The sequence below is a fragment of the Melozone crissalis genome, unplaced genomic scaffold, assembly GCF_028551555.1.
Source record: "Melozone crissalis strain CALT ecotype California unplaced genomic scaffold, PUWL_Pcris_2 ptg000063l_1, whole genome shotgun sequence".
Lineage (NCBI taxonomy): Eukaryota > Metazoa > Chordata > Aves > Passeriformes > Passerellidae > Melozone > Melozone crissalis.
This window is the reverse complement of record NW_026535841.1, coordinates 4554860-4578029: the sequence shown is the minus strand read 5'-3', so window position 1 is coordinate 4578029 and position 23170 is coordinate 4554860. Positions and strand designations below refer to the sequence as shown.

Sequence of the window (23170 nt, the reverse complement as noted above, 5' to 3'; positions counted from 1 at the left end):
ACCCGCGGGACGGCACCGGCGGGGTAAGGCCGGGCCCCGCGTTGGGCGCTTCGCGAGCAGGGCCGGGACTGCGCCGCGCTCCGCTCTGCTGTGGCACGGCCGGCCCCGGCCGCGCTGCCCGGGTCTGTGAGCGGCACGGAGCGTTGTCTGGGCTCCCTTGGCGCCCGGACTGCACCGTTCTCCCCGGTGTCCTTTCCCCGTGCTCTTCCGTGAGCCGCCGCGCTGCTCGCTCTGTGCTACTGCCCCCCGTGCGGGTAAGGACCCTGGCGGGCCCGTGTGCCCCTCGCCGCTGCTCCGGGCAGGCACTCGGATGTCTCGATGCGATTCTCTTCCCCTGTAAGCGAATGGACTCCGCGGTTCCATGGCTGTTTAATGCCATAGGCACGGCAGCGCAATGGAACCGCTTGGCTTTGTTTGCTCTCCGCTCTTTGAGGCGCCCCCGGTGCGGCTCTGCCGGGTCCCAGCACCAAGCGGCGCTGCTTTCCAGACCCGCATCAGTTCCAAGTCATAGAGTTTGTTTTAACAAATGTTAGTTATACGGGGCTTTTTTCCCACCACGACTCTGTAGCTCGGTAATTGACTTTCTCTAAGCGCTTCTGCAAGCTCAACCCTTTAATCTATTAGAAAAACACACTTTTAGCACACTCTCTCCTTGTGCCTGTACCTGTTGCTGCCCCGCACTCTGCTGTGCTGGGCGCAGCTCTGCCGCGCTGCGGTGAAATCGGCCGGGACAGCGCGCTGGGTTCACGTGCAGAACATAAACAATGGTTCTGCATTTACACGAGATCTATGTTTGCTTTCCTTTCTATGTTAAATATGCAGGATGCCTTTAACCGTCTTGTCTCGAAGCGTCTGAGAGGAACTGGAGCTCAAGATGAGAACCAACAAGGTGTACAAGCTCGTCATCCATAAGAAGGGGTTTGGAGGCAGTGGTCAGTATCTCCTTGCTCATAACAGTGAGATCAATACTCAATTGAAAGCAATTGTTTTATTGTAAAACTGCAATTGTAAAAGAGTGAAGATGGAACTTTGATGTTATAAGCAGTATTGCCAGCCAGAGTCTGAAAAGCTCTTTGTAATAACAGGATACAGCAAAATAAATGAACGTTTATTGGAAGACACCAAGATTGTATCTAAAAATAAAATAGCTTTGCTTTTTCTTTCTCTTTTTTGTTGCCACACTTCTCTCTTAATCTGGTGTTTCAGTCCCCCTAAGGAGTGACACATATTCAGTGACTTATGACTGCACATAGATGTGTTTCTGAGCACTAATAACAGTGTGCCACTGATTGGATTGCTCACTGCTTCTGGACTTACAGCACATTGATAAATCTTGTTGAGATTCTGTAGCTGTCTACTTTCCTGCTGGTGTTTGTTGTATGAAAAGTACAGAAGATGATTCTGGTTGCCTAAATAAGACACAGTCTTTTGTGAACACTTCTTTTGTAAAAGTTCTGTTATTTGAGTTGTTTGTGTCTGCAGGAGTGGCTGGGTGGGGACCCTGTCATGTGGGGAATAGAAAACATTTTGCTGATGTGTTCATCTTGGTTTGGAATATTTATGTATGCTGAGCTGTTGTAAGCAAACATGCAGGTGTCTGTTTAGTATATAGCTGTTCACTGCCCTCATTCATTTATGTCTTGTAGATGATGAACTGGTGGTGAATCCTAAAGTATTTCTTCAAATCAAGCTGGGAGATGTTGTGGAAATTGCACATCCCAATGATGAATACAGGTGAGTTCTCTTTGCTGATATCAGTGAGGTTGGAGCACTGAAAGGATCTGTTCATGTGTGGTGCTTTCTAGAATGAGAGGCTCTTGGGGCTGATATAACTTTGCTTCAGGATGCTGCCATGATTTTTTTCTGCCTAAAGAGAAGTAAAGAGGTTAACTTTAGCAAGAGTGCATCCTGAAAATTTATTAAATTCTTTGTATTTGGTGTTAGTTTGCTGATCTTCCATAGGCCCAGTAGCAGAATCAACAATGTCTGTATCCTCTTCCTAGATTTACTGTTACTTAAGGATTATTCTCCTATCCTACAGTATATCCTAGGCAAAATTAAAATTTTGTGGCCTTTTTGTATGAACCTGTTCATCCTGCAGCCTCTGTCTGAAAAGCAGCAGTAACTCGTGTGAGGATCTGAGAAGTTCTTGTGTGACCTGGTTTCCCAATTGTAGTATCATCTTTACTTCAAGAGTACCTTATAATTATGGAGAGTGTAAGGAGCAAGACAGAGAGACAGGTGGAGAGGATGGTGTATGAAGCTTTCTAGAAAATATTAATGTTTCTCTTTATCTTATCCTGTGGTCCATGTTACTAAATCGTTTTGAGTGTGTGATTTACCAGAGACTGTTGGTATCTCAACTTGCCTACCTTTTTTCTCTTCTCCATGCTAGTCCCCTGCTTCTCCAAGTGAAGTCACTGAAGGAAGATCTGCAGAAAGGTAAAACTTGAGACTTATGCACAGTAATACCCTATGAAGGGTGACATGGCTGGGCTGTACCTGTAATTGACTAGTGTGTGTATTTAATTTCATATGAATATCAATGCTTTGTCTGTTTAGCAAGGGAAGGAATAGGATTTTAACAGAAAATGGGCAATTTTAACAGAAAATGGGCAATTTAGTTCTAAATCTGCTTTTGTTTGGGTAACATGAGTATGGTTTAAGCAAACCTGACTTTTTGGCCTGAAATTTGTGTTTCATGGCAGTCTGACTGTGCTGGTTTTGTAGCTGTAAATCACTTGGAACCTGTTGGTGACACTGACTCCCCTGCTGTCCTTTCTTGCTCTCTGGCAGAAACGATCAGTGTGGACCAGACAGTGGCACAGGTGTTCCGCCTGCGGCCCTACCAGGATGTCCATGTCAATGTTGTTGACCCCAAGGTCTGTGCTTTTGCCACTTGTTTCCATCCATTCCATCACTTGACTCAAGTTACAGCCCTGTGACTTTCCATCTACAGTAGTCTGGGGGAAGAAAGGCATTTATTTTTCGTTGAAAGATACTTAGTCTTCTTCTCTAAGAAAGTGAGCCTTAGGCTTTTGAATTATTTGTTGGTTGGTTATATGTTGCTTCTCTCCCTGCAATCTCTGCTCTCTTTTTGAACTCTATGATCCTGCTTCCACAGAGCTTGGTAGAAATGTAGACATTTCACATATTTTTAAATTTCAAAAATTCATGAGAACCAGGCACAATAAAGAAAAGCAGAAAGTAGCCTAGTCAAAAGAAGAGCCATGGCCTGGATTTACATTATTTGGTACCACAGAGCCTCTTACAGAGAGGCATTTCCTGTAAATGTTCCAACTGTTAAAAGAGCTGCAGAAAAGTCAGAACTTACATTCTGCACAAGACAAAAGTCTGCAGGAAATGAGGTTTCCTTGATGTCATGAACAATGGCAGTAATTTATTTCAGCTTCCAACCTGCACCGAGACTTATAGTACAGATTTAGTCCCTGGGCTTTTCTGATCACATTGTGCAAGGTTTTGCAGCTCACAGTAGTTGAGGTACATACACAACTTTGTTATTTATTTGTATGGGCTTCCCCTGTATCTTGCAGTTTTAGGGATATTGACTTGCTTTTGAATGGCCCTTCTTGTAACTTTTGGTTATTAAATGAACAGATTGGGCTGCCCTACTTAGAAACAACCAGTAAAATCTAAGCAGTGTTTTTCATCCATTTCCCAGGAGGTGACCTTGGACTTGGTGGAGCTGACATTTAAAGATCAGTATATTGGGCGTGGGGATATGTGGAGGCTGAAGAAGAGTTTGGTAAGGCCCCTGCTGCCCTTGGGCAGGGTGCAGGTGATGAACCTTTTCTTTTGCTTGCTGTGCATGAAAAGAAGTGCTTTGCAAAATGCAGAGAGCCAAAGACAAAGCCAGTGCCTGCAGCTCCTGAGGATCTTGTGCTTTGAGTGGCACATCAGAGTTGGAGAAATGGGTGTAAATGTTGCAGAAAAACAAATCCCATCATTTCCTACTCCCCTGGTATAATTTTGATTACTGCCTTGGGCGTTGAAAATGAGTATAGAGAGGTTTTTTTGCTTATGTTCTGAATTTTAATGATTGCTACATTTGGAAGGAAATGAATCCAAATGTTTTTCAAGCAGAAGTATGCTGAAGTGTCCCCTCTCTGAGCGTACCACTTAATAAGCAGCTATTAGAGTATCTTCTGCCTACATCTCTGAAGTGCAGTCTGTAGCTCCTCTAAGTGCAGTGAATTAGGCAGATGGTCCCAGTTAGAGCTGATCTGTGTTAAAAGTGATTTTCTGTGTCTATTACAGAGGTTCTGTAGGCTGAGCTATTAGTAGTAACTACATTGAATGGACTTTGTGACTTCTGTCATAAAAATCATGTTTGAGTGGGTTTTATGTACATTGTTCTTCTCACTCTGAGCCTGCTCTTCTTCCAACACCTGTAACTCTTCTTTCCTAGGTCAGCACATGTGCATATGTCACCCAAAAAGTTGAATTTGCAGGTATCAGGTCAGTGCCTCCTCTGAGGGCTTACTGTTACTTATTGCTTTAACTTCATGAGTTTTAAGTATCCAACTGGAGACTCTTCTCTGAAAAATCCCTCATGTTTCATTGTTCTCTTACTCATCTATAGATTTCTGTCTGCACCATGGGGTGTGGGAAGGCTTCTATCTGCTTTGGAGTAAAAGAAACTAATAGTAGGGCAACCAGCTACACTTGTGGCCTCTGATGGAGGCCAAATAGTTTTATTTTTATCTCTTTGAATATTTGCCCCCCTTCCCAAGCTGTATTAATAGTTCAGAGGGAATTACTTCAGTTGCTTTTGGGGTGACACAGGGACAAGAAAATGTGCAGATGCAAAGGGAAATGGCTGTTTGACATAGTTTGGGTTAAACATCAGGTTTTAACCAAATAACTCATCCTTAAGTGCAGATTTTGGTATGTCTCTTAGTTGCTCAATTACTGATTCTCTAATCTTCAAATATTCTGCACTTCTTTTCTTCCAGAGCCCAGGCAGGTGAACTGTGGGTAAAGAGTGAGAAAGTCACTTGTGGATACATCAGTGAGGACACCCGGGTAAGAGTTCAGGAAACAGGGAAAGCAGTTTTTCCCTTCCTTTCCTTGCCTGCCAGGATTTTGTAATTCTGCCTTGCCTGCGGATTTGTATAGATCATTGGAATTGGCTGTGTTGTGAGGTGAAGAATGGCAATAAGTTCAGGACAATAAATCATTATTAAGCTTCATCTCTGCTAGGAATGACTTGTTAGAAGGGAAATGCCAACTTGTTGGGGGGAATTTCCCTGTGATGCAAGGGCCAGAGTTGTATGAGTTGCTGTGTAGTTAACCTCTTCATTTGGGCTTTCTAATGAATGTACTTGGTTTTAAAGGAGGTCTTGCCTTCCTTTGCAGGTGGTCTTCCGCTCCACTTCTGCCATGGTTTATATTTTCATCCAGATGAGCTGTGAAATGTGGGATTTTGATATTTATGGTATGTAACTGTGGCTGTGGATGGTCACAGCTGTCCTTTCTGCTCCTGCTATTTTTTTCTACCACTTCCAGCAAAGTAAAATATCTTGCCTTTGGCCTAAGCAGTGCTCCAGGGTGTGTTGTGGTATTTCCTTAGGTTCTTCCTTGCAGTGCCACCCATTGCTGTCCCTGTCTGTGCCATCCTTCTCCTGTCCCTGTAGAGTCTGGGTACCATTATTTATCTCAGCCATGAAATCACTGTGAGCACTGGAAAGTTTTTCTATGGATATGAACATGTTGGGTGATGAGGACAGGTGCAAATTTGTGAATCCTGAAGCCAGAAATGTGTGGAAGTCCTGTGCAAAGAGGACCTTGATGTTTTAGATTTCTCTTGATGTTGGCTTATTGAGGAAGTGAAACCTGCCTTAGCCCAGGTTGAGGTTGGTGACTTCAGCTGGAAGAATTACAACTTTAGGCATTAAGAATGAGTCACTTCTCTGTTGTCATCCTATTTTTTTTCTGGCTTAATTCTTTAGCAAACCTCTTGCCACTTCCTTTGACCATGTGTTTTGGGCATATGGAACTGGGCAACTATTCAGTTCAGAGCAGGGGATCAGTTGTGCATTCTCTGCCTAAAACACAGTACAGATGCTTTCCCAGCATGCTGCAAACGTGTTGGAAAAATGAATTAAAGGTCTGATTCTTCTGGCATTAAGTCTCATGTTTACATCCTCTGAAAAAATTATGCTTTTAAATCTTTTTATCATAAAACAGTCATGCTTTTAAATCTTTTTACCATCTTATCTTAGTGCTATTGCCCTTTATTATGCACACAGCTGCTTGAAATTTAATAAACATAATTGTCCTAGAATCTTAGGGTTAGATATGCCCCATATCTAACTTCTATAGGTGAAGTAACTATTGTTATCTGATGTTTGGGAAATTTTTATTTTGTAGGGGATCTATACTTTGAGAAAGCTGTGAATGGTTTCCTTGCTGACCTCTTCACAAAATGGAAGGTAAGTAGATGATTGAGTTCAGTTTTAATTTTTATTTTTCTGTAATTCTTAGGGGCATCTCTCTGAACAGGAACACATCAGAATATCAAATTGCTATGGGTATAAACCAACTGTGTCAAATGTCTGTTTTCTTAACAAAAATCTTGGCAATTACAGAGAGGAGCTTCTTTAGAGAGTAGTGGAGAGTGCTCCTGGTAAATTGATATGGCCAAGCAGCACAGAATCTGCAGGACAGACCATTTGTTATTTCAGAGAGGCAGATGGAGCACTGATGCAGATCCATTAATGCAACAATCTAGGTTTTGTTAGTTACCTTTGTTTCTAGGTATGAGGGAAGAAGGGCTGTTACTATGTGTGTATATACACAACTTTCTACCAAATGTGACTTTTAATGTTTTCTTTCTGCATTTGTTCTTCCTGGACAGGAGAAGAATTGCAGCCATGAAGTGACAGTGGTTCTATTTTCAAGAACATTTTATGAAGCAAAATCTATAGGTATGCAAATTCTCTATTTTCATGTTTCCATTTTTAAACCTATCTCATCTCTTGAGAGTTGGTCACAGGCTGACAGGAACTTCTTCTCTTTTTTAAATTGCCATTTTCAAAGTATTCTCTATCAAGCACAGTAGGTACACAGCCATTGTTATGAAAGTACTGCAGTCAAAACTTTACATAGAAGAGTGTTGCAAATTTTCCTCATTGTACTCAAGCTGTCATATTTGTTTAAAAGCAGTTTTTTATTATATAGGAGGTCTGATATTTCTCCAAGTATTGTGGTTTTTAGTTTGCTGGCTGGAGGCCTTTTCTTTTTTTCTGTTTGTTTTTTTAATGGAAATAACAGCTTTTTGCTGGAAAAGATTAGTCATTTCTATAGAAGAGCATGAGATAAGATGTGCTTTTCCTTCCATTTCAGATGAGTTTCCTGAAACACATCGTGCATCAATTCGGCAGGATCACGAGGGAAGATTCTATGAAGATTTTTACAAGTATGTTTTCCTCCCAATTCTTTTCACCTCTGTCTCTCAGTGTACGTGCAATCCAGTGCACCCTTTTGTGCATTTCTTCATAGTTTGTTCATCCCCTCTCACTTCCCCTCATAGCTTCTTTCCTGGGCCTCACCAGGCTGTGTTTTTTCTAGAGTTGTAGTGCAGAACGAGAGGCGGGAGGAGTGGACCTCCTTGCTTGTGACCATTAAAAAGCTTTTCATCCAGTATCCTGTGTTGGTACGACTCGAGCAAGCAGGTACAAGAATCTTCCTTTCCCTGCTTTTATCCTTTGCTCTCTCCTCTGTTTTAAAAAAAGATTTTAGCTTGTCAGTAAACTATCCATTTTTAGTTGGAGTCTGGTGTCATGCTACTTAGTGCTTTCCTGGCTGGGCAATTTGCCTCAGTCTTTCTGTGGAACTTAATAACATCAATTTTGCCATTTACATTTTGCCTTTTACATATTTGAACCAATAGTATTTAGTACAGATGTATTTTTCTGTGGGTTTTTTATTATATAAAGCTAGTGTACAGGAATGATGATTTTTTTTTTTCCCTCGTGAATACTTTTCCAGAGGGCTTTCCGTCAGGTTACAATTCTACCTCAGCACAAGGGAACTACCTGGAGGCTATAAATCTTTCATTCAATGGTAAGTTATGAGCAATGGCTACAAATACAACCATTAAATGTTACTTTTGCCTTAACACTGTGAAGAGGAGGAGGGAGTATTAGGGGTTTGCCTGCCTTTCTCTGAAAGAAACATCCAGGGTGTTCTGACAGTATTGCTGCTTTCTTGTCATTGTCATATTTTCAGAAAAATTCTCTTTGCCCAGGATTTCCTCCTGGGAAGCTGAGAAACCTCAGCTTTTCCTCTTTTGCTGCTTTGGAATGTGGTCTGGAGATGGTTTATCTAACATGTGAATTCGTTTGACTTAATGGCCAATCACAGCCAGCTGTGTTGAGGCTCTGAGGAGTCACGCGTTTTCGTTATTCATTCTTGTTAATCCTTCTGTCTGTATCCTTCTCTTTCTTTAGTATAGTTTTAGTAAAGTATTCTTAGAACACCACACCACATACAACACATGCATACAACACAACACATAACACACTGTGATGGTGTTTGCCGGGGTCCGAGGATGAGGGAAGAGATGAGGATCTGACCCCATGTTTCAGAAGGCTTGATTTATTATTTTATGGTAGATGTTATATTAAAACTATACTAAGAGAATAGAAGAAAGAATTTCATTAGAAGGCTGGCTAAGAATAGAAAAAGAAGGAATGATAGCAAAAGCTTGTGTCTCAGACAGAGTCCGAGCCAGCTGACTGTGATTGGCCATTAATTAGAAACAACCACATGAGACCAATCACAGATGCACCTGTTGCATTCCACAGCAGCAGATAATCATTGTTTACATTTTGTTCCTGAGGCTTCTAAGCTTCTCAGGAGAAAAAATCCTAAGGAAATGATTTTTCATAAAATGTCTGTGACAACACACCTTGTATAACTTACTTATATATGTTATATATTAGTTTTATTAGTTTTATAACTTATATAATTAATATATGAAATACATAATATATAATATAATAATAAATCAGCCTTCTGGGAACATGGAGTCAGATTGCTCATCTCTCAGCTTGTTCTGGGGACCCTGACAAACTCACCCTTTCTCTCTGGCAGTGTTTGACAAGCATTACATCAACCGCAACTTCGACCGCACGGGGCAGATGTCGGTGGTGATCACGCCCGGCGTGGGGGTGTTCGAGGTGGATCGGCTCCTCATGATCCTCACCAAGCAGCGCATGATTGACAATGGTAAAGAGCTGTGCCTCTGCCTCTCTGCAGGCAAACACATCTGGGGACGATCCAGCTGCTTCTGGCTGTGATAAAGTATCTGCTGTAAGCTGTGTGCTCTGGGAGGAAAGGTTACAGCTGCAAGAGTTGTGCCTGCACTTGGTGTTGAAATGAGCAGATTTTCACAGTACTTACAGGCATTTAGTTTCTTTTGTTTGTGACGGAGAACTTCACCTCTCTGTGCAAACCTTTCTCTTAAAGGATAGTCTTGCATGAGTTGCATTAGTTTAGGAAAATAATTTCTTCTATCCCTTCAGGTACTGTTGGTTTGTAGCCATACCATGGGACCATTAACTACCATTTTTCAGTATTATTGACTCTTATAATATCATGTGAATACATTTTGGGTCTTCAGTTCAAATTGGTGATCTATTTTGTCTTAGCATATCAGTCCTGCTTGGATAGCTGAACTCTACTGTTGTCTGTTTGCAGGGATAGGTGTGGATTTGGTGTGCATGGGCGAGCAACCCTTGCATGCTGTCCCACTCTTTAAGGTAGGGCTGCTTTCCCTTCCCTTGTTCCTGCTACAAATGTTACTCATTTTGTGACTGGCTGGGTACAGGTAGTTCCTTCTGAATTACTCTTACAGCTCCATAATCGCTGTGGCCCTGGTGACTCACGAATGGGTGATGACTACAATATCCCACACTGGATAAATCACAGGTAGGTGAATTCTATCAGTTCTTGCTAAACACTTCTGCTTTGCTTTACTCTTCATAATCTCTTGAATTCTCTTTCTTCTTTTATGTCCTCTGCTTTCCTTGTGAAGCAAAGAAATATTCCATTACTCTTGCAGAACTCTGGGCATTAATGCATCCTAACAGAAATGACAGGGTTTTCAAACAGCTGGTGTGAATCACTACAGTTGTGTAAGTCAGGAAGAGTTGTGTAAATGGCACAGTAGAAATGGATGTCTTTCTGTAGAAAATGAACTGGGCAATGCAGGTGTTAAGCATATTAAGAAGTGTCTAGACTGAGGCTGTACAAGTATCAAAGCCCTGTCTTTAGGCAGAGTAGCTTCTCTCAACCATCCCTCAGTGTTTTCCGTACTTTTTTTATGCACAGAAAGTTATCTCTTTATCCAATAGCTGACTCAGGTTCCTGGTCTGCTTACTGTGTAGCAAACCAACTGTGTTGAGTTCTTAAAGCCACACTTTTTTCTTTCAGTTTCTACACATCCAAAAGCCAGCTCCTGTGTAACAGCTTCACTCCACGGATCAAGCTGGCAGGAAGGAAGGTGGGAATTTTCTGATTTATATTTTTTTATTAGCTTGTCCCATGGCCCTTCTCAGTCAAGCATCACAAGTATTCCAACAGCTGGAACTAAGTTTCTGTGTTAAAAGGCTGTGAGAGCAAAGCTGTAAGGTTGTGGGGTTTGTAAATGAGAGGCAGTTTGTAGGTCTTTCCCTCCTAGATAAAACTGGGTGAGAAATGTTTTAGGCACCATAAAAATTAGTTTCATTCTGTAACAAAGAACTGTATGGAGAGGAAGAAAGGTGTTGAACATTGTGTTTTTCACACAGGTTTGTGAAAAGTATCAGTATTTAATATTTCTGAAGCTGTCTGGCTGCCTCATTGAGTCAGCAAGCTAAACTTCGTCTGTTTGGTCACATTGGGGATGTTTCCTTAGAACGTGCTGACTGATTCCCTTCCCTCTGTCTTTTCTGTTGCTCCTTTTATTTTTTTTTCTTTCTTGTTTTTTGGTCACTTCACACTTCCTTTGTTGGACCCTCCAGCCACTGACAGAGAAAGCAAAAAATAATCGTGATGCCTGTAAGTAATTCTGTCCTGGAATGGTCTGTCCCACTGACTCCCAAAAGGAACAAAGAGCTACAGGAAGACAATGACACTTCAGCCCAAGGAAGGGACAATTGTTACAGAAAACCATCAAACTCTTATTTGACTATTTCCCATATTGGTTATTTGGGATGCTAATGTACATGTGCCAGTTGAGTTCTTGGCAATTATTCATTTAGAGTTTAGGGTGTATGAGGGAAAAGCATTATGGCTTCAGCCAGCCAAAGGCACCACCTTTGATAATTGAGCTGCTCCAGCTGCTCTGCTCCTGACACTTTGGGATTTCTTTTGGAATAGATGCTTTCCTTAGGGGTGGGAGGTGGTTACTCTGCCTTGCACATCTTGAACATTGTTGAAAGAGGTTCCAGTGGTGTATGATTTTTATTTCAGCATTAGGAGCTCCCAAGGATGCTGAGAATGCCTTGCCTATCCAGGTGGATTATGATGGCTATGATGCCCAGGTGTTCAGACTGCCAGGCCCAGCCAGAGCCCAGCGCTGCACCACTTTCAGGTGAGAGGCTTGGGAGTGCCCAGCTTCTGGAGCAGCCATGTTATGTGTGCTTGATACATAAAACACTTGGAGAAATACAAAGAGAATTGATCTCCACATGCTCACAGTTGAACAAAAAGCTTAATCTCTGTCTGATCTTCATGGCTGGCTGGCTGGTGTTTTACTCCTAAAATAGTGTGGAGTCTAGGAAAAAGCATAAATATATATTTTTTTCTTTAAATCTTGAATTTTGTTTGAATAAAGCTAGTCTTTCTAGCAGATTTTGCAAGGGAGTTAAGAAAGTATTTGCACATTAGACTTGCATAGAGTTGTAGAAGTAGATTGTTCAATGCACTGCTTAGTAACTGGTAAACAGAGTGGTGAGGAAGCCTCCCTGAAAATGAAGCCTGGCTGAATGAGAGAAGAAGCAGAAAAGCTGAGTGCAGGTTCTCAATTATTCCATGTCCTTTTGTCTGAGGAGAAAGGCTGATTATTCTCAGGTCCTGGCCAAATTCATTGAATAAACAATAAATTTCAGTGCTTTTTCAGAAATATAGGGTTGGCAAGCTTGTTTTGAAGTACTTTTTTTACTTTGCTTCTTTCAGTAGTAATGTAGGCATTATGTAGGAGGGGAGTACTCAGAGCATGTGGACTTTCTTTGTCAGTATGTTCATTTGAGCAGCCTGTAGGAACCCATGCTTATAGTAAATCTGGGTAGCCCAACAAGGGAGAAAATGACAAGGAGGACTCCATTGATATTAGAGGGATAATTAATTACTTCATTGTACTATATTACACTACATCTAAACTGAATCTGCACAAGCACCCCACTCAACTGCACAGAATCTTGGGACTGTCAGCCAATAGTCCTGACACACACACACAGATTCAATTGGTCAGTGAATCAAAACACTCACACCGAATCCAATTACCAATTCCCTTCAGGTAAACAGTCTTCCACAATGAATTCCACTTGTGAACAACAAGAGGAGCAGCAATTGGAATAAGAATTGTTTTTTCTTTCTCTGAGGTTCAGAAAATGTGAATCTCAGAAAATATTCTTGGGAAGTTGTGCCCCGTTTTTCTATGTGAAGAGAAATGTGGCCACACATGCTGAAAGATAGCAGCACAATTGAAACAGTTCATAATTCCGAGTAGTTTCCCTATAGCTACATGGTTCTGGCACTGTAGGCTGAGGTCTCTAGGCTAGGCCCCATCTCTGCCAGGTTGGTGTGGTGTGTGTAGGATTGCAGAGGGAGCTGAGCAGGTCCTTTCACAGCCCTTGTGCTGGAAGTGTTGCTGTGTTCTTGTTGTGTTGTGTGATGTGCAGAAGTACAAATTACCCAAGCAGTTAAAAGAGATAGTCATGGTTTCCCTGCAATGCTCCTCTTGAGTTCACCTGCTGAGCACTGAGTCTTTTGCATGACTTGGGCCTGTCCCAGCCCCCTGCTGACCTGGGGATAATTCTCTGTTTCCTGTCACCACTGGGCAGGTCGGTGCGGGAGCGGGAGAGCCGCACCAGGAAGAGCTCCAGCTCGTACGACGTGTCCTGCAGCCCGTCCCTGCAGAGCCGCACGCTGCCCCCCGAGGAGGTCAGGAGCCAGGCCTCTGACGACAGCTCCCTGGGCAAGATCTCCAACATCCTCATGATCCCACGGCCCCACCTGCACCAGTGTGAAGTCAGCAGCTCCCTGGGCTACACCAGCACCAGAGGTCAGCTTGGGGCAGGTGGGAAGGTGCCTTTTGTGGGGAGTGTGGTGGTGTTTGCAGGGGTCCCAGGATGAGGGAAGAGATGAGAATCTTGACTCCATGTTTCAGAAGGCTTGATTTATTATTTTATGATATATATTATATTAAAACTATACTAAAAGAATAGAAGAAAGGATTTCATCAGAAGGCTAGCTAAGAATAGAAAAAAGAATGATAAAAGTTTGTGACTGATCGAGACAGTCTGGACAGCTGGACAGTGATTGGCCATTAATTAAAAACAACCACATGAGACCAATCACAGATGCACCTGTTGCATTCCACAGCAGCAGATAATCATTGTTTACATTTTGTTCCTGAGGCTTCTAAGCTTCTCAGGAGAAAAAGTCCTAAGGAAAGTATTTTTCAGAAAATATCATGGCTACAGGGGAGAGAAGGGGGAAGTTTGTGTTGGCCACTGCCAGGCTGGCACGATGGAGATGGTGCTTGAATTGGCACTCATGGTACAGCTCTTCCATGGCTGCAGCTGGGTGTGCATTCTCCCTTTGTCATCCTTGTCCAATTCCATTGCTTTTTTTTAATAGCTTGTCCTAAATAGAAGTGTCCTGACACTGATTTGCTCTTTTCCCTTGCCTATTGCCTTCTTTAGTACTTGACTGTTCTCCTGTGCCTGCCTTCAAGTGTGGACATCCACAAGGAACTTGTATTATCCAGGTCACCTACAATCTATTGAATGAGAACTGGCCCTAGCAGTGAGCCCTGGGGGCCCCTGCTTATAACATTTCTCTGTGGGGATTTGTTGTCATTAAGACCCACTTTCTGGATTCTTCCTTTTGACAATGTACTGCTGAGCTGTCTCAGTGTGTTAGCAGTGCTGGTACTCCTCTTTTCTTCCTTTCCAATTTAATTTTGTTCTCAGACAGTATGCAGTATCTTCCACAAACCCAGCTCATTTCTAGGTAAATATTATTCCTCCTGCAACTGTTTCATCTTCTATAAAATTCTCTCCCTGAAGGCTCTTCATGGTTTTTTCATGCCATGCTGTATGACACTGATACCATATTTATCCTGTCACAGGAATCACAGTTGCTGGTGTGGAGCTGTTCTCACACAGTGTACTTGACATCACATCTACCATTCATGTTTTACCCATGTTTTACAACTCTTTCCTTTCTTTGGTATTTCTGTTACTCCTTTAGTTTGAAGCACAGTTGTGTGACCCAGCTGAGGGTGTTCAGCTGGATGAGGATGTGTGTGGATTAGGACTGGCAGGGAGGGAAGAGTCACAGAAACTGAGGTTTTTCACATATTGTATTTGACAATATAGAATGGTAAATGAGACCTTTCTCTTTGGGTCTCTTCCACTTGTTGGGCAGAATAATCAGAGTAATTGCTACTTATCTATCTGGTATATTTTTCTCTCCTATTTCTAAATAACTTCGCTTCTGTTCCACACTGAATAGTGACAACTAACTGGTATCTTGTGGAGATCATGTCCCACATCTTCTGGGAGTAATCCCTGATTTCAGTGCTCAGATCTGAGTGTTACAGAAAAGGCATGTGTACAAGGCTCAGCTGTGGCTTTGGTACTCATCCTGAAGTTTTTATGTCAGTCTTTTGATTTCTCAAGAATTCTCTAAGGTCCGAATAGCCTTTGATAATTGGCTTAGCAAGTGGTTTCTTAATGGATTCATTTAGTAGAAGTTTACAGCAGTGCTGTAATGGCAGATGGAGTAATGACTTTTCTTGTCTGGGTTCTTGTTTCCATTGTAACTTTCAGGCAGGATAGGAATTGCTTTCAGCTTCTCTTCCTGCTTATTTCTTAGGTCTCCTTATTTCCCCTTACCCTGGGCCATCTTTATATCCCTGAGCATTTAATTGTCTTGTGCTTGGCTCCTGCAGGATCTCCCGCTGATTTGTGTGGCTCGCTTGTTTTGCAGATTTCCTTGAGAACATGTTGGAGTCGCAGCAGCGCGACTCCAGCGCCCCGGGGCGGTTCCACGTGGGCAGCGCCGAGTCGCTGCTGCACATCCGCCCGGGCGGGTACGCGCCGCAGCGCGCCCTCATCAACCCCTTCGCCCCGTCCCGCATGCCCATGAAGCTGACATCGAACCGCAGGCGCTGGATGCACACCTTCCCCGTGGGTGAGCTCCCTCATTGCACACCTTCCCTGCACACCTTCCCCTTTGTGGGTGAGCTGCCTCCCTGTGAAAAACGCCCATCACTTGTTTTTAAACTTTTAGAAGTTTAATAGTAATAAAATGGTTATAAAAATAGTAATACAATTAGAGTAATAATAATTTGGACAATTTGATTTAGGACAATATGAGGCAATAAAGACAAAGAGTTACAGGTGTCTGGGTACCTTTATCTGGGCAGCACAAGCCTGAAAAGGGACACCTGTTAACAAAGGATTAACCCTCAAAAACAACAGCCTGTTGCATATTCATACACTTCATACATGATGCATAAATTCCATTCAAACACAGGATTCTATCTGGTCATCATCAGCTTCTTCCTTCTAATCCTAACAGCGCCTTCAAGGAGGGAAGAAGTTCATTTCTTCTGATAAGAGGGCAATAAATTCTTTTTCTCTGAAAGATTTAGGTGTCCTGGGGCTGCTGTCTGGTGCAAATGCCTCATTCCTTTATTAAAAAATCCCACTAACATAGTTCTTATTTAAACTACAAAAGTTGCCTTTTAATTACAAGACTACATTTATCATTAGAATGTTAATACAGCACTACTAATCAATACATCAAAATACATATGGTAAAGATCTGTGTAGAGCCATATAATATGCACTTTTCACACTCCCTGCACACCTTCCCCATGGGTGAGCTCCCTCACTGCCCACCTGGCTGCTGTGACTTTGCCCTTGTCCAGGATTAGCACAGCAAGAGAGCCAGTGAGAGCTCTGGGGTATTAAAGTGCTTGCACACTACACTCATTTGTGTGCAGGCCTGAGCAATCCTCTTTTGGGAAATAGCTCTATTTGCAAACAAGCAGCAACAGGTACAGAACAATTCCCTGTTGAAGGGAGCCTCACTCCTAACCCTGTTGAGGAGAACCTAACCCTAATCCTGCTGAAGGAAATTGTAACTACAGTTTGGGTTGATTTTCTGATGCTGAATTGTTTGCATAATTGTTTAATGCCTTGTAAGTAGGCCCTCCAAAATGTTTTCAGAAATATATTGCTTCACTTGTTTCGGAGGAGATGGCAGAGGTTCAAGGCTTTGAAGATTTTGTGAGCATGCTTTCATAATGTCCATTAGCTCTCATTGCTTGTGCTGCTGGCAAAAGAGGGGAAAAGCAACTGAGGAATCAGTGCAGATGTGGTGACCAGTGATCCAATTGTACCTGTGCAGGTCCCTCAGGAGAAGCTATCCAGATCCATCATCAGACACGGCAGAACATGGCAGAAATGCAGGGCAGTGGGCAGCAGGATCTGACACATTCCTCTGCAGAGCTGCTGGAGCTGGCCTACCATGAGGCAACTGGCAGGTGAGCCATTGAATGTTGGGTTCACAGACCATGAGCTCAGGTCTGCAGATAACCAGCTAAGCTTTGTTTCTCTCCTGAGGTGGTGTGAGTAGCTGGTTCTTTGCTCTCCTGCCAAGGCAGTGCTTTGGTTACTGCTGGAAGCAAACAAACAGTGTGGACATTTATGGAATGCTGTCACGGCCTTCTCTGTGCTGCCCTTGTGCTGTTCCATCTCTGCCGACATCAGTGAGGGAAGGGTTTGCTTCCAGCCTGGGCTGGGCTGACCCTGAGGGGCTGAGGGCTCGCTGTACCTTTGCTAAAAGCAGGGGATGGCTCGAGTGAGGAAGGCTGTACAGAACTGGCTGCTTTGTTTCTCTGCAGACACGGCAGCTCTCGGCATCCGGGGGATGGCGGCTCCTTCCTGAGCTTCGGCGGGGCGGAGGAGTTCGGGAACGGGCTGGGGGCCGGCCCCGGCGCAGGTAACGGGGCTGGGCGGGGCCGGGACCGCGGGGCCGGACAGCGCTCGGGGATGGGGCAGGGATTGGGGAGGGGACAGGCACGGCAGAGCAGGAGGAATCCAGAGTGGGAAAACAGTGATCTGTCTGTTCATGCACTTACTGGGACTGCTTGGTGTATGGTTGTTCTTTGGCTTGCTTTGTTGGCTTTAGTTTAGTTTTGTTTAATGTGTCTCTACTTCTCTAGGTGTGTCTTATAAGGATGCTCATTGTTTACTGATAATAAACTCTCAGAGCAGTGATGTTCAGACACAAAAAATAACTAAATATGCACTGGTGTTCAGAAGCCTTTTTTTTCTTGGTGGGGTTGCCTTAAGCTGTTATCCTTTAGAGAGATGATGTGTCTGTACTTTCAGTTGAAGATTGCCTCTATCTTCCTTAACTTACCCAGACACCTGAATTAGTGAAAATTCTCAACATTTCTTTTCAGCCCTGTAAATGGAACAGCATACCATATTAAACATTCTGCTGTGTTGTCTGGTTTTTTGGGACCTACCCTCTGCTTTTATAGATATGCATTTTAGTTAAGCACAATGAAAAAAGTTGAACTTCTGGACTATGGCATTCAAGACTTATTTTCTCAAAAATAATTTGACGTTCTTTTCTCAAAACCAATTTAAAGATTTTTTTTTTAAGGATATATTTGCCCTTCTGAATTACATTAGATTAAGACAATTTTGTTTTCCATTATGCTTTGCAGAACCATAAAGAAGTTAGCAGACTTAATTTTCTTGTGCCTCATTTTGTATTCACATAGTAACATTTAAAATTATTTTCTGTTGCTTTCTTCTGTAAATTTCTTCTGATTACATTTAATTTTCTTGCTTTACATTTTTGGTATTTTCTGGCTTCCAGATAGGCTCTGTTTGTTTTTGTAATTGCTAAACTGCATTTCAGTTGGCTGCAGTTTGCACAGTGTAAATGCAGAGCATGTCCTGGCAATAAACATGCTTGCATTTACGGAATTTCTGTGTGTCTGTCTGCCTCACCTATCTATAGGGGCCACACTGAGTACTCAGTGATTGGACTGAGAGCTCTCCCTTATGGTTTGAGTCATCTATGAAATGAAGCACTCTGGGGGGGAGTTGTGTTTTTTGGAATTTCCAGAAATTTCTCATTGAGTCTGGTTTTCCTCTGGTGCCTGCAGCATGGTTTGATGCATCACGGGCTTCATTCAGAGTGAAAAACGATCCCATCTATTTCCCATCTATTTCCCCGGGGCCTCGGGCCGTTGTCGCTGCTGCTGCCCCGCAGATGGAGGTGGTAGCTCAGAGAAGGAAATGCTGCAGCTGCAGTTCCCGGTGTGGATGGCAGATGGCAGGAGGAGCTGGTGCAAGGTGAAGGCCACTGAGAGCCAGCTCCCCTGCGGGCTACTGGCATCATCAGTAGCAAATATCCACCCTTACTCTTACAGGGGAACAGCAATGGTGCTGATACCAATCTCCTGGGTAAATCCACCTAAGCTAGTTTAAAACAATAATTCCTTTTAAATGCTTGGAAATTTTTATTTTGATAAAAGGCTTTGAAGACAGCAGTTTTTCTTGTCTCCTTAGCAACTCTTTTTCTCTCATGTGCCACACCAGCTGTTTATAGGATCTTATATCTTCTACTTTTCAAAATGTTTCACTGTTTTGGGGAGGAGAGTTTTGTTTGGGTTTTAGCTGTTGAGCACTTCAACAGCTAAAGATGTTCAAGTTTGATCCAAGATATATTTTTTCTTCATTAATTGCCTTAGTGGTTTTTTTCTGCTGTGCAGAACCCTGGGATTTTCCATGCAGAGAAATCTGTATCTTAAAACATCACACTTTTGATTTATTTTTATTTGAAATTCAAGAGAAGTGCATAATTGCTTAAAATATAAACAATTTCTTTCTTGTAGGGGTGAGCCTCAAAACTCAGAACAAGGATTCCTTGGAAGATGCTGTCTCTAATTCTCCAGATCCAAGTAAGCAGGAGAAAGGTTTGGAAGAGAGTTTGCATAGGTGGGAAGATGGGAGGGAAAGGGCATGTACATATATAGAGGCATCAGGAGGTGGTAGGCAAGAAACTGAGGAGCCTCCTTGGCTTTTGGCAGAGGTTTATTTTGGCCTGCAGTAATTTGCAGGATCTGCCTGTGCTGTCTCACTGTGGTTGCAGTTCTGAAGTTCTTAAGAACATGTGAAGCTGTTTGTTGTGTTACAGCTGAAATTCTTTCCTTACCAGACACTATTCTGCAAAAAGCTAAAGATGCTGAACTCTTATCTGCCTCTCAGTATGAAAAGTTTGTTTGGTACCAGCTTGTTGAAGTAGAATTAGTACAGTCAGTTTCTGAATTTGGTACCATTTACTGAGAAATATCTGCCTTCACTTCCTAGAGAAACCAGTGTGTCACTGCTTAAGAAAACATTTTCTTTGCAACAGTCTGTCATATATTGCGCAGTGTTCCTGCCATTAGTGTTAACAGTTTGATAGTAAAACAAATTTCTGTCTGTAGGAGCTCTATGACAGGAGCTTAAGCATCAGTAGGTGATACAGATTATTTGAATTGGGTCAGAATGTAATGTAGTAGTGTGAATGGTCAGAATGTAATGAGCTGATGATTTGTTATAATCTAGTTAGCTTTTCCTTTTTAATGTCTAGTTTTACATCCCTGTAATCTCAAAACTGCAGCATAACTCTAGGAAAGGGTGTGGGAAAAGATTGCTTCCCAAGTTACTATTTTTCTGGTCTTCCCACCCCTCTGGATATATCTTCTGTTTTTATAACTGTGGAAATACTCCCTTTTCTGCTGTTGTACTATTCCAGAAAGAGGCTGGTCTGTCATTCTTTCTCTCCTCCTCTCCAGCTCCTTCTGCAGTTGTCTAGGATGCAGAACTGGTCTGATTTTCTTGTTCAGACTCGGAATGTTGATATGTTTATTAATAATCAGTAACTGCACCTGACTTGCTGTAATTTTAGAAGAGCAGTGGCTATGTCAGCTCTAGCTTTCAATCAAGAGGAAATGAAATGTATTAACTTGGAATGCCTTTTGCATGATGGGATTGAATCAGCATGTGCACTGCATTGTTTAACAAACTCTGTCTCTTTCTCTCCCTCCCTTCTTCCCATCCTATTTTCTTTTTCCCTTCCCATTCCACACCCTTTTTTGTCCCTGTTGACTTTATGCCAACTGTTTTTTGTCTCTCATTCTTTAACTCCCCTCTTCATGCACTCCTTCCATCTTGCTCTGCACCCCGTTTTTGCACGGGTGACCCCACGTGCCCCCCTTGTGTGCCGCCATGACACAACGAGGCAGTTCTGACGCTGTCTGCTCCCCCCATAGTGCCAGGCTTCTGTTGTACAGTTGGAGTGGACTGGAAGTCCCTGACCACCCCTGCCTGCCTGCCCCTCACCACCGATTACTTCCCCGACCGCCAGAGCCTGCAGAACGACTACACCGAGGGCTGCTACGACCTGCTGCCCGAGGCTGACATGGACAGGTTTGGCCAGCACCTCCTCTGTACCTCCTGTGCTTAAGGAGCAGGTGATGGAAGAGGATCACCATCATCTTGGTTTGGAAAGACAGGAGTCTGCTGAGGAAGGCAGGAGCCTCCCCTGAAATGGAGAATGTAAACCCTCCCCACCTCTCTGAATTGCTATCAATTTTAAATTAAGGGGCTCTCAGGCAACAAAAACTATGGGAGCAGGAAGTAACAGTTCTTTAATAGGGAAGAAAATAAAAGGATAAAATAAACAATGCAGTAAATGAAAACAACACTGACAGAATCAGAACACAACCTGATGCCCTGTGGGTCAGGGTGTTGGCAGCAGTCCCATTGGAATTGTGGCTCAGCCCTCCTGCAGTGTCAGGGGTGGTTCTGCTGGAGCAGGGATCCTGTAGAAAGGTGCAGTCTTCTTTTGAAGATCCAGTGGAAGAAGAGGCAGCTGCTGTTCCTCTGGGAATCCAGTGGAGCAGCCGTGCTGGTGTTTGAAAATCTCAGATTATATCTGGGTAGGAATGCTTGGCTCCTCCCTCTGGGCTCACATCTCCCAGTGGGATGCTGTAGTTCTTATCAGCCATGCAGGGACATTCCATAGCTGTTATCAGCAATGTCCCCTCCCCAGGGAGGAGTGATCCTGATCACTCAGAGAGAGAAGGAAAACTACCCACTTGACAAAGGACAACTGCCATGCAGATGGTAATAGAATACATCTTGCCTTGCAATCTGGAACACAAGTGAATGATGTATTACTAACAGAGCTGCAGAATACTTACTTTTTTATTTTTTTTTCCAGTGATAGCTTTGGACGTTTTCTGATGTTCCCACCTGACAGTATGATGTGCTCCGTAGATTTGATGTTAGAAATTGTTTGCATACAAATTTTTATGTCTCTTTTCTGTTGTGTTTTGATCAAAATATTCAACTTCAAGCTATCATCTCTGTTAATCTACCTCCTAGCAAGTGTTTTGGAAACACTAAAGGAGCAAATACATGTAGACACAGTATTAAGATGCTTATCCTCACTCTAAATGATATTTAGTTTAAAGAATCTTGTTGGAAAACAGAATTAGTTGGACAAATATAACTTCTCTGCTTGTCTCAGAGGTCTTGGGTAACAATTCTTTAATAGGGTTAGTTTGATTTTTACTGAAGAAGTCTCATTACCTTAAATTTTTTTCAGTCTTTCCATAACTTGTAAGACATCAAAAGACCTGCCTGTGTTTCTGCTTTATGGGAGCAAAACCAAAGTATTTATCAGGGTGGTTGAAATACATAGGAAGTAATAGGATTAATGAAGAAACACCTGAAAGAAATGTCAGTAGGAAGGCAAAGTTCAGAGCAGGAGGTGCACTAAGATGAATGTGTTCTCCAACCCCTCCCTGCTCTCCACTTCCCACTGTGGGAGAGGCTGGACATTGCTGCCTGCTGGCATTCTGAGCTCCCCTGAACAAGTACAAACTGCACTGAGGCTGCCTGCAAAGTGCTGGAAAAGTCATCTTTGGGGAATTTATCGTTCCACAACTGCTGTAGGAAAATTTGTTACTGGTTGCCAAACTGCTTTCAAAGGCAGCAGTAAATATTGCCAGCCAGCTCATCACCCTGTGTCAGAAGGTGCCCCTTTCCCCTCCTGCTCCCACAGGCAGGTGCTCCCAGGCACAGGGCTCCAGAGCAGAGCTAAGAATAGGTGTGTGGTCAGCTCCTTATTCTGCTCTGCTTAACCTTTGTGTCCAGGAGGGATGAGGAAGGAGTGCAGATGACAGCCCAGCAGGTGTTTGAGGAGTTCATTTGTCAGCGCCTCATGCAGGGCTATCAGATCATTGTGCAGTCCAAGCCGCAGAAGCCGGCCCCGGCCGTGCCGCCCCCGCTCAGCAGCAGTCCCCTCTACAGCAGAGGTGAGTGACCTGGCCCTGGCAAGTCAGCCTTTGCTCTTCTGCCAGCCCCAGTAACCTCAAATCAGGCACATCCACCAGTTGCTCGACACTTTATGTTGGCTGTTCTTTGGTGGTTCTGCCCAGGGAAGTTCTGAATGGGTGGCGTAGGAATCCCAAGTGCTCCTCTTTGCTTATGATATCAGCGCATCTTAACTGTTAGAGCAAAAGCTGCTCCCTAAAAATGTGGCCTAAAAGCTGGGTTTTAGCTTGTGCTGAGATCAGAAGCTGACTTGTAGACTCCAGTTCTGGATTCTCTTCCTATAGGCACAGTTTGTTGATAAAGTTCTGAGTACTGCAGTGTGGTGGTGTTCACAGGGGTCAAAGGATGAGGGAAGAGATGAGAATCTTGACTCTGTGTTTCAGAAGGCTGATTTATTATTTTATGATATATATTATATTAAAAGAAAACTATATACTAAAACTATACTAAAAGAATAAAGGATTTCATCAGAAAGCTAGCAAGGAAAGAAAGGAATGATGATAAAATCTTGT

At 43.0% G+C, this 23170-nt stretch overlaps 1 protein-coding gene across 4 annotated transcripts in view; it reads left to right on the top strand.

The window, feature by feature from the left end:
- Window positions 1–820: 820 nt before the first annotated feature.
- DEPDC5 (DEP domain containing 5, GATOR1 subcomplex subunit) overlaps window positions 821–23170 on the top strand; it is a 42676-nt gene continuing 20326 nt past the window's right edge. For 2 of the 4 annotated variants that reach the window (XM_054288535.1, XM_054288533.1), the window contains exons 1-26: window positions 821–932; window positions 1647–1734; window positions 2396–2442; window positions 2797–2882; window positions 3683–3766; window positions 4430–4479; window positions 4977–5046; window positions 5380–5458; window positions 6394–6455; window positions 6881–6950; window positions 7369–7441; window positions 7594–7697; window positions 8014–8088; window positions 9121–9255; window positions 9727–9788; window positions 9884–9957; window positions 10462–10531; window positions 11031–11067; window positions 11482–11602; window positions 13074–13294; window positions 15229–15432; window positions 16657–16792; window positions 17153–17250; window positions 19166–19231; window positions 20588–20744; window positions 22479–22639. In XM_054288535.1, coding sequence (XP_054144510.1) covers window positions 875–932; window positions 1647–1734; window positions 2396–2442; window positions 2797–2882; window positions 3683–3766; window positions 4430–4479; window positions 4977–5046; window positions 5380–5458; window positions 6394–6455; window positions 6881–6950; window positions 7369–7441; window positions 7594–7697; window positions 8014–8088; window positions 9121–9255; window positions 9727–9788; window positions 9884–9957; window positions 10462–10531; window positions 11031–11067; window positions 11482–11602; window positions 13074–13294; window positions 15229–15432; window positions 16657–16792; window positions 17153–17250; window positions 19166–19231; window positions 20588–20744; window positions 22479–22639 — 2488 coding nt within the window. In that variant the 5' untranslated portion in view covers window positions 821–874. Of the gene's footprint in view, window positions 933–1646; window positions 1735–2395; window positions 2443–2796; window positions 2883–3682; window positions 3767–4429; window positions 4480–4976; window positions 5047–5379; window positions 5459–6393; window positions 6456–6880; window positions 6951–7368; window positions 7442–7593; window positions 7698–8013; window positions 8089–9120; window positions 9256–9726; window positions 9789–9883; window positions 9958–10461; window positions 10532–11030; window positions 11068–11481; window positions 11603–13073; window positions 13295–15228; window positions 15433–16656; window positions 16793–17152; window positions 17251–19165; window positions 19232–20560; window positions 20745–22478; window positions 22640–23170 lie in introns of all 4 variants that reach the window. The other 2 variants (XM_054288534.1, XM_054288532.1) reach the window with 1 other exon arrangement.